The sequence below is a fragment of the Choloepus didactylus genome, chromosome 6 (genome assembly GCF_015220235.1).
Source record: "Choloepus didactylus isolate mChoDid1 chromosome 6, mChoDid1.pri, whole genome shotgun sequence".
NCBI classification, from domain to species: Eukaryota; Metazoa; Chordata; class Mammalia; order Pilosa; family Megalonychidae; genus Choloepus; species Choloepus didactylus.
In genome coordinates this window covers 22,807,488-22,818,143 of record NC_051312.1, presented here as the reverse complement: position 1 = coordinate 22,818,143, position 10,656 = coordinate 22,807,488, and the positions used below count along the sequence as shown (strand labels likewise).

The 10,656-nt window shown below is 39.7% G+C and overlaps 1 protein-coding gene and 1 pseudogene across 1 annotated transcript; one reads left to right on the top strand and one right to left on the bottom strand.

Moving 5' to 3' along the window:
- Positions 1–5,349: 5,349 nt before the first annotated feature.
- Positions 5,350–6,330, bottom strand: LOC119536696 (olfactory receptor 5L2-like). The gene has a single exon (XM_037839507.1). It carries the CDS (start codon positions 6,328–6,330, stop codon positions 5,350–5,352), a length of 981 nt encoding a protein of 326 aa, XP_037695435.1.
- Positions 6,331–7,085: 755 nt separating this feature from the next.
- LOC119536695 lies at positions 7,086–10,237 on the top strand (annotated as a pseudogene).
- The last annotated feature ends 419 nt before the right edge of the window (positions 10,238–10,656 follow it).

Genomic DNA, 10,656 nt, shown 5'->3' with positions numbered 1-10,656 from the left:
ATTTCCTGAGGAGGTCATCAAAGTTGTCAGTTCATTTCCTGAGGAGTTCATCAAACACATTCATCAAAGTTGCCAGTTTGCTGCCTGAGTTCACTGAATATCTTCACTGGGGTTGCCAGTTTGCTGCCTGCCCTATGGAAGTGGACTCATGCCTACCCACAGTTGTGTGAAATGCTTTTATAAAATCTTATATTTATAGACATCTCTTGTTGATTCTGTTGCCCTAGAGAACCCTAACTAAAACAACTTGGTATAAGGAGTGGTTCTTAAGAAACAGAATCTTAAAATGGGCTTTTACAATTGGTTTTCTACACTGATTAGATTCAAAGGCACCAATGACTCCATTTCCAGTAATAAAGATGGCACTGACAGTCCAAGGCATGAGTTGGCAATGGAGATAAGCAAAATATCACCATCTGATTCTCCTGATCACACTCTTGTAAGAAGCAAGGCTCTGGGTGACAGTTTTGCAGAGTTAAGAGGTGTAATGATGTTGTCTGGTTGCTCTTAGATGTTCTGGATAAAGTTATAAGAGAAAGGGATGAGCTAAAGGCTTCAAATTTAAAACTTAAGCACCATATGACACAGATAAAGGTTTCTATGTGTGCTCTGAAAGAAAATCTTATTTCCTGTGGCTGCAGGCTTGAGATTTCTGAAAACAAGACCCAGAGTTTCATTGTGTGAGGAGCAGATTTACAACATAAAATAAAATCCCAAACTTGCATGGTGTCTGCTGTTAAAGTAAAGGCATTGATTGGAAGATAATGGGATCCTGAAACTTGGGATGGAGAAATATGGATTGATAATAATGGCAATTCTGAATTCTGCTGAGTTTTTGTTACATATACCTGTAGTGGTCTGTCCTGAGGAAACAGCTTCTCAACCTCCAATCTGCCTGCCATCCAACCCCCACCCTAAAGAGATTAATCCTTCAGTGCCTGCTAAACCTGTAATCACCTCCCCTGAGGAAGCAGCCCTTGCTCCTCTCTCTGGAGAGATTAATGTATTTCACCAGATGAAACTGCAGCAGAATGTCATGAGGTAAATGGCTTGAGGGATACTTCTAATTATTTTCATGACCCACTCCCACCACCACTCTTTGCTTCAAGACCTATAACAAAACTAAAGTAGCAACAGGCTCCAAAGGGTGAGGTACAAAGTGTGACTAATGAGGAAGTATGTTATACTCCAAAAGAACTGTATGAGTTTTCCAACTTATACAGACAAAAATCAGAGAAATATGTGTGGGAATGGATATTAAGGGTGTGTGATAATGGTAGATGGAATATAAAGTTGGATCAGGCTGAATTTACTGATATGGGCCCACTAAGCAGAGATTCTGCATTCAATGTTATAGCTCAAGGGGTTAGAAAGGGTATTAATAGTTTGGGTGGTTGGCTGAAACATGGATCAAAAGGTGGCCATTATCTGAGGTTGAAATGCCAGAACTGCCCTGGTAAAATGTAGAGGAGGGGATTCAAAGGCTTACAGAAATTGGAATGTTAGAGTGGATTTATCATGGAAGACCTGTTCTCAGAATCCTGGAATGTCCAGAGGACACACCTTTTACCAGGACTGTGAGGAATAAATTTGTGAGACTAGCTCCATCATCCCTGAGGAGCTCTGTAGTTGCCTTTCTCTGCACATCAGATACTACTGTGGTAACTGTCATCATTGAGCTGGAATCTTTAAACACAAGTCAGCAGAAGCCACCTGGCAGCAGTTGATCATCAAAGGCAACATGGGCATGGCTACCATAATGGAAAATAAGCTCAAGGCAGCAGTCAAAATAATCTGACTTGCAGAGACTTATGGTGCTGGCTAGTAGATCATGGAGAACCTAGCAGTAAAATAGATGGGCAGTCTACTAAATTCTTGTTTGAGTTGTATAAGCAGAATTCTAGGTCAAGTGAACAAAAGTCTACCTTGAATTACAAAAACAGAGAGTTATGGCCCCTTAATCAATTCCCAGACTTGAGAGAGTTTACAGAACCAGAGCCTCTTGAATAAAGGGAAGGCTGGGTACCCTTGGGGAAGGACCCTGTTACACAGTCAAAAGTTTAAACTCTTAATCTTCCTCCCAGCCTTCCCTAGGGAGACCTACACCCATTTATCAGGGTAACTGTGTATTAGAGAAAAGGAAATGATCAGATATTTCAGGGATTATTAGACACTGGTTCAGAAGTGACATTAATTCCAGGAGACCCAAAACATCACTCTGGTCTGCCAGCAGAGTTGGGGCTTATGGAGGTCAGATGATTTGATGGTGTTTTAGCTCAGGTCCATCTCACAGTGGATCCAGTGGATACCCAGACCCATTCTGTGGTTATTTCCCCAGTCCAGAAGGCATGATTGGAATAGACATACTCAGCAACTGGCAGAATATTCACATTGGTTCCCTGACTCATGGAGTGAGGGCTATTATGGCGGGAAAGGCCAAGTGGAAGCCATTCGAACTGCCCCTACCTAGCAAAATACTAAATCAGGAGCAATACTGGATAGCTGAAGGGATTGCAGAGATTAATGACTTGAAGGGTGCAGGGGTGGTTATTCCCACCACATCCCCTTTCAACTCTCCTATTTGGCCTGTGCAGAAAACAGATGGGTCTTAGAGGATTACAGTGGATTATCATAAGCTTAACCAGGTGGTGACTCCAATTGCAGCTGCTGTTCCAGAAGTGGTATCATTGCTTGAGCAAATCAACATTTCCCCTGGTATGTGGGGATGCTTTTTTTCTCAATAGTTGTTAGTAAGGACCACCAGAAACAGTTTTCACTCAGCTGGCAAAGCCAGCAGTATGCATTCAATGTGCTACCTCACTGGTATTATCAACTCTCCAGCCCTATGTCATAATATTGTCTGCAGGGATCTTGATCATTTCTCTCTCACACAAGACATCACACTGCTCCATTATATTGATGATATGTTGATTGGATCTAGGAGGCAAGAAGTAGCAGCTACTCTAGATTTGTTGGCAAGGTATTTGCATGGCAGAGGATGGGAGATAAATCCAACAAAAATACAGGGGCCTTCCACCTCAGTAAAATATCTAGGTGTCCAGTGGTGTGGGGCATGTCAAGATATCCCTTCTAAGGTGAAGGATAAGCTGTTGCATCTGGCCCCTCCTATGGCCAAAAAAGAGGCACAATGCTTAGTTGGCCTCTTTGGATTGTGGAGACAACATATTCCTCATTTGGGTTTGCTACTCTGGCCCATTTACCAAATGACAGAAAATCTCCTAGTTTTGAGTGGGGATCAGCACAAGATGAGGCTCTGTGACAGGTCCAGGCTGCTGTGCAAGCTGCTCTGCCACTTGGACCATAGGATCCAGGTGAACCAATGGTGCTGGAAAGTGATTAAACATGAGGAAGGGGTAGCAAAAGACAAGATAGGGTACAACTAAGGATTACAAATACTGAATATATATATATATATATATATATATATATATATATATATGTATGTATTAGAATAGCTAGAAGGAAATAACTGAAATGGTGGAACTGCAACCCATAGCATTCTTTGAAATTACCAATGTAACTACTTGTTCAATTGTACTTTGAAAGTTATCACCTTTCTGCATATATGTTATATATCACAATAAGTAAATTACTAAAAAGTTCTCACCCTTGGGTGGGTCACATCTCCATGGAAATAACCTAATCAAAAGTTCCCAATCATAATAGGTCTGCCTTCACAAGATTGGGTTAAAACCTTATGGCTTTTGTGGGGTATAACATAGATTTAAACCAGCACACCAAATGTGCACAAAATATAACTTCATGTACTTTTCTTTCAAAAGCTTTTAGCATGTTTCCTCTTTGACATCTTAATTCTCACACAGACTCTCTCCTCATCTTGGCAAAGAGAGGTATAATGAGTTTTGCTTTAATCTACCTAGAGGAATTGCCTTTGCATAAAGAAGCTCTTCTTTTCAATACTTCCAACAAAAGCCTACATTTGGCTCATTAGCTTCATTGAGTGGCCACCAGATACCAATCACCATGACTCTTGGTGACAGCAGTTGATACTTGCCCAAACCCAGAGTCAGAATCTGTGCAGACACAGAACCCTACTGAGAATGGGAGAGGTGTGGGTCCCTCCATGAAAACTGAGATTCTATTCAAGAGGAAGTTGGAAATGCATATTGTCCCATATAATTTGTAAGTAATAGGGTGGTTGTGATTGGATTATGCATACACACACACACACACATATATATACATATATATATATATATATATATACACACATACATACACACACATATATACCTATATATACATATATATATATATATATATATATATATATATATATATATATATATATATATAATTGTAAATAAAATAAAATTAAGGAAAACCAAAAAGGAACCTATCCTTTGAATAGCACTAAGTATAATATGGGCTCACTATACTCAGGAAAGTGGAGGCATTACTTGTGAAGTGACACCACGACAGACGTGAAACCTGATATTTCAAATCTTTTTGTGAAGCAGAATCTAACACAGACTGCCTTTTTTAACAGCATAATAATGAGTCTTTATACTCATGAAACCAATATCCCTGAAGGAGAAATATGCAGATAGTTATCCACACTAAAGAGATACTGTATGCCCCCGAAGCCCTAATGAATTGTGCTGTGGATTCCGGATACCCATATACATGATTTATTCAGGTAATGAAGAATCAAAGTGCCATACAGAGCAAAAAGTAAAGGTAAAAACAATAGTAACAACAGCAGATAATAACTTGAACAATTGGAATATACCATATGTAGCCCTATTAATTTACATTTAATATTTAATCTTCATGATAATTTATGATACTTAGTGTATTATCTCTATTTTAGATATGAAAAAATTCTAAGATTTATCATGATGCTCCTTGAAGGAGAAAAGGTAGTAAAAATGAAGATAAGTAAAATATAACTATAAAGCTAATACTCACAAATACACATAAACTCATGGTAAACTCAGCATATAGTTTTCCAGAAAAAGTAAATGATATGAAGTAAATGCACACTTATTTCCAGGAAGACTATGAAGTCAGTTTAATAAGAAGGGGCACACATATATTAATGTTGTAGTATAGACATATCTTCCTTGCGGCACTCTGTTAAAACTGGTATTGCTTAGACCTCAAACATTGAGACTTAAATATCATAAGATAAGAAAAGAGCATTAAAGCTGGCAGCTGTGTTTGAATTATGCTCTGTCAAACTCTGGGTATTTTAAAATAAGGATCAAGGCAAGTGAGCAATAAAGAAGAATACATAGAAACTTGCTCTTAAAATCTGTCTCTCTTTACCATTTCTTCCCAATCCACCCAAATACAAGCTCCTCCTTAAAGCTTCCATTTGAAACCCAGAGTCCAGCTAAGGACTTGGTCCCTGAAATAGTAATTTATATCCCACAGTTTCCTGAGAGCTGCTTTCACATCTTTATTTCTCAGGCTATAGATCAGGGGATTCAGCATTGGAATCACTATAGTATAGAAAACTGTGGCCACTTTATCAGTTTCTAAACCATACTCAGAACTGGGCCTGCAATAAAAGAAAAGAATTGTTCCATGGAGGACAATGATGGTTGTGACATGGGAGGCACAGGTGGAAAAGGCTTTGTGCCTTCCCTCTGCAGAGCGCATCCTCAGGATGGTGATGAGGATAAACAAATAGGAGGTGAGGATGATTATGATGGTGATGATCTCATTGAAAGTGGTCACAGTGTACACCACCAGTTTATTCACAGACACATCAGAGCAAGCAAGAGATAAGAGAGGAGGTAAATCACAGAAGAAGTGGTTAACCACATTTGATCTGTAGGATGGGATCCCAAGAGCTAAACATATGTGAATTAGAGAACATATTGTTCCACAGAGATAGCACACAGACACCAGTCCGAAACAGAGCTTCTGGGATATGATAACCATGTAGAGCAGTGGGTAGCAGATGGCCACAAAGCGGTCATAGGCCATCACAGCCAGCAGGAAGACCTCAGTGACTGCACAAGTACAAAATAAATAGAACTGAACCATGCAACCCAGGAAGGAAATAGCTTTGTCCCTGCTTAAGATATTGGCCAGCATCTTAGGCACAATGATGGTGGAGTAGCAGAAATCCACAAAGGACAAGTGGCTAAGGAAAAAGTACATGGGGGTGTGAAGCTGAGAGCTGACCTGGATCACTGCAATCATGCCCATGTTGCCCATCACTGTGACTCCATAGATGAGAAGAAACAACAGGAAGAGGAAGATGCTCAGCTCAGGGAGGTCTGATAATCCCAGGAGGATGATCTCTGACAGAGTGCTGCAGTTTTCCTTCTCCATTTGTTTTTATATTTCAGGTTCAGGAAAATACATAATTTTTTTGGCCTATTTCCTAAGAAAACATTAATGGAGAAAAGGAGATTTTATATTAATTTCAGAGAAATGCAATATTGATATCAAAACCCATTTTTATGCATTATAAGAAAAACAAAATTTTCAAGTTATTCCAAATGTGAAATACCTAAGTGGACTCCACTTATCAAAAGTAATTTTAGCATCAAGAAAAGCCTTATATGAGATTCCACACTTATTACAACAATAAATTTGAATTCATATGTTCTATTGGGTTAGGTGGTTTAATGGATATGAAATAGATTCAATGACATGCTTTATGGTCACATGGAAATTGACACTCATTTCCTGATAAACTTAATAATCTCTTTCTAATTGTGCTATACCTATTGTGGTAATAAATAATATGCACTTTGTTTTAGTTCATTCTATCAGTAATAGAGATTTGCCCAGGTAAGTTTCTCTGCAATACCATTTTTAGGGAGTGTGAGATCCTAGTTTGCAGGAAGAGTACATACCTGACTTTGTAACAATATTAAAATGTAATCTTAAAGCTGTAAGCAAGCTGGAAATTGTAATAGTAGCCTATAAATGTAACCTTTAAAACCACCTTTAAATGTAACTTTAAAGCTGGAAGCAAGCTACGACTGAGAGCTCTTAATATCACAACGGAGCAATATGTAAATACACAGACTGCACCCAGATGTGAATAGACTTTCATCTATTACCTCAGACCTCCAGATATGGATAAGCTTACATCTCTTACACCAGACTTGGAGGAACTTTTCCCAAGTGTCACAGAGGATGTAAATCCTAAAGAAAATAGGAAATAGCTGAGATTAAAACACCTACTAAACTTCTCCAGACCTCTATTACCTGTTAACTAAGATGCTTATCTCTCTTTGTCTCTGACATGTAAAGAAGCCAATTGAAAAATCTCTTCAGGGAGGCTGATTTGGGAAGGACAGTCCCCCTCCCCCCATTCCTCTGCCAGCTTAAATAAACCCTTTTTTTCCTCCTCTGCCCCATCTGGTGTGACTTTCATTGGCCTCACTAAGCTAGGAATGCAGATTTGAGTGTGCCTCATCTGTAACTTCACACGTGTGCAATGAAAATTGAGCAAAGAGGCTGGACCACAAGTCATGCAACCTGGATTTTTTTTTTTTTTTTTTCATATCTTGGACTAAATTTAAAGAAAAGGGAACAAAGAGTGGTCCTGGCTTGGGTTTTCTTCTCTACTTAATCAAAAATATATGAAATATTTGCCAGTCCCAGAGATAAAAGAGGATTATGAACAAGAAAACTACTCTCCCAAATTTTCTATGCCTATAGTAGGAAACCAGGTTGTGGTAAATGCAATAGAAAGTTCAAAAAAACATATTTCCTTTCTCAAGCACAGCTAGATCATAAGTCCCTGACTTCCCAAGGCCAGCTCATGGACACATTACTTTGATGTTCAAAATTAAGATAACATTTAAGCAGCATCTCCATGGTCACTTCTAGTAGATTCCATGAAGGAAATTGGTGTGAAAGAAGGAGGAAAGGGTTAGAAAGAAGGAAAGAATAAGGAAAGATACACCATTTTGTTTAGTCTTTTTGTGTAGTCTGTATTCTTTCTCATACTCTCACACCAATAGATCTAATGTTTGGTGTTCAGTTGAAATTGTCCCAATTAGCCATCAACCATCTCTTAATGCCAAAAGAAGTATTTCGTGCCAAAAGTCTACCTGAATATGAATTCTGTTAAAAAATTCTCCAATTAAAAGAGCTGAATTAGACCTACTTTTAGAATTATTTTTCTCAGAAAATGTATTCATTTCCATTTTCAAGTAACTTGAGTCTAGTTTCAGCTAACAAACCTGATGGATGGACATTTCCTCCCTGGTCCTGAAGATTTCAGGGTGTGCACATAATAGAATTAAGACTGTATACCATAATTAAGCTCCTGGGAACTGGGTACCTTAAATTATCAAAATAATAATTATTCCCTATTGAATTAAAAAGTAATTTTTTTTTCTTTATCCTAACATGGGAAACAATTATTTAAACCACTAGTCACTCCTAACAAATTTCTTGGTGCATTATGGAATTCTACATTCTGGTAATGTATATGTGAGCCACAGCTCATATTCTCATTCTGAAATTACATGAATATTTCTTATGAACTTTCCCTTTCTTATAGTATCACAAAATTTTAGGAGCACAGGCCAACTTCTTTCACCCTGAAAAAAGAAACACCCCACTCCATGTTGCCTCCAAAGCAGGGCAAATTTTATAGGCTGAATTATTGTCAGTATATGGAGTAGACCCAGGCACACAAGATCCCACCAGGAAAACTCCTGTCATTTATGCCAGGCAAGGAGGGCACCATGAGCTGGCAGAATGCCTGGTAGAAATACAGTATGAGCTGACTGACAGACTAGCCTTTTATCTCTGTGGCAGGAAACCTGATCACAAAAATGGACAGCACTTTATAATACCTCAAATTGCTGACAGCTGCCTGGATTTGTCTGAATTGCCAAAAGCTGCCAAGAAGAAACTTCAATCTCTAAGTAATCATTTGTTTGAAGAACTTGCCATGGATGTGTAAGATGAAGTTGACAGGTGAGAGACTGATGCAGTCTGGCTTGCCACTCAAAACCACAGCACCCTCGTAACCAAGACAACCATCATTCCCTTACTTCCGGTCAATCCCAAGGACTCGTCAACATGAAACCAGGGCAGACAGAAATTAGCTCAGTTTAATGCCCATGAGTTTGCCACACTGGTTGTCAACATTCTCAGTGATGCCAAGAGGAGACAGCAGGATAGTCCTCTCTAAAAGACAATGTGGAGCTCATTCTGAAAACAATCAATAACCAGCACAGTATTGAGAGTCAAGACAATGACCAGCCAGACTATGACAGTATGGCATCGGATGAAGACACAGACTTGTAAACCACTGCAAGCAAGGCAAACAGGGAGAAGAGCCTAGATTCAGATTTATTAGATGGACCAGCCACTGTACAGGAATTTGTGGAGGTCAGAAACACACTAGTGGCTTCTGAGGCCAAGATATAATAGCTAATGGAGGTGAACAACAACTTGAATGACCAGCTGAGAATTATGCAGAAAAAGCTTCAAACACCCCAGAGTGAAAATTCGAACCTCAGGAAACAGGCCACAACCAATATATATCAGGCACAAACTGGTTCTGAGTACACAGACACTTCCAACCACTCTTTTTAAAATGATGTCTGTCTGCCCGAGGCATTAAGCCTCTGTCCATGTACGAGACCGGATCAGGTCAGAAACCTTATCTCCCAGTGGGAGAAGCGAACCACCCTGAAGAGAGCAGGACAAGACTCCAGCCTTCCCCATGCACGCATCCCGATTGGAGAAGCAGAACTGCACACCTGAAAGTGGCTATGACAACACTCCCAATGACATGGAACCACATGACACGGGGTCAAGCAGAGGACTATGGTGTGGCAAGGTGACGGCTCCGTAGCAGATACAGCGGAACCCCACGCCGCCCCAAGCCCCACCCTCCCCAGCACCGAAGACGTCATCCGAAAGACTGAATAGATAACCAAAAATATACAGGAGCTCTTAAGAGCAGCCCAAGAAAATGAACATGACAGTTATATTCCCTGCTCAGAGACGACACACGTAGCTGTTACGGAAATGGCAGCATTATTCCCCCAAAAACCCAAGTCTGACACGGTGCGGACTTCCCTGCGTTTACTGAGCTCCAGCGCCTCTCGCCTCCAGAGTGTAAGAAGGCCCTCCCGGGGGGCTCAGCTCCCCCACGGACATTCAGCTGGTCACGCAGCAGGTCATCCAGTGTGCGTACGACATCGCCAAGGCTGCCAAACAGCTGGTCACCATCACCACCAAAGAGAACAGCAACTGAATAGCCAAGAATCGTCCCTTCCATTTTTTCTAGACTTCTTGAAGTCCCTTTTCAAATTTAGACACGGAACTTTTCAGATTTTTACCAAAACAAACATTTAATCACAGTTTGAAACTTTTAAAAAGAAAGCTGAGTATTACTTTTGCATTTTTTTCTAACAAATTGTCAATTATTGATTTAATCCACTTGCCTTATTTTGTGCCTGTTTGCTGGTTTCGTTTCTGGTTTCCTGTTGTGCTGTCAGTGACTTTTGAGTTAATGGTCATATACATCCAAAAGCAAAGCTTCACTTTTGTTTCTTAGAACTTTTTTGTCCCTTAAAACTCTCTGCCTTTAGTTAAAACTATTACATTTTGCAGTATTTTCTTGAAAGAGTTGGATTAAAACAAAAATCAACATTATCTGTTCCCTACCAAGCA

Excerpts from the sequence above, each read along its gene's own strand:
- LOC119536696 (XM_037839507.1), bottom strand. The coding sequence starts at position 6,330 with ATGGAGAAGGAAAACTGCAGCACTCTGTCAGAGATCATCCTCCTGGGA.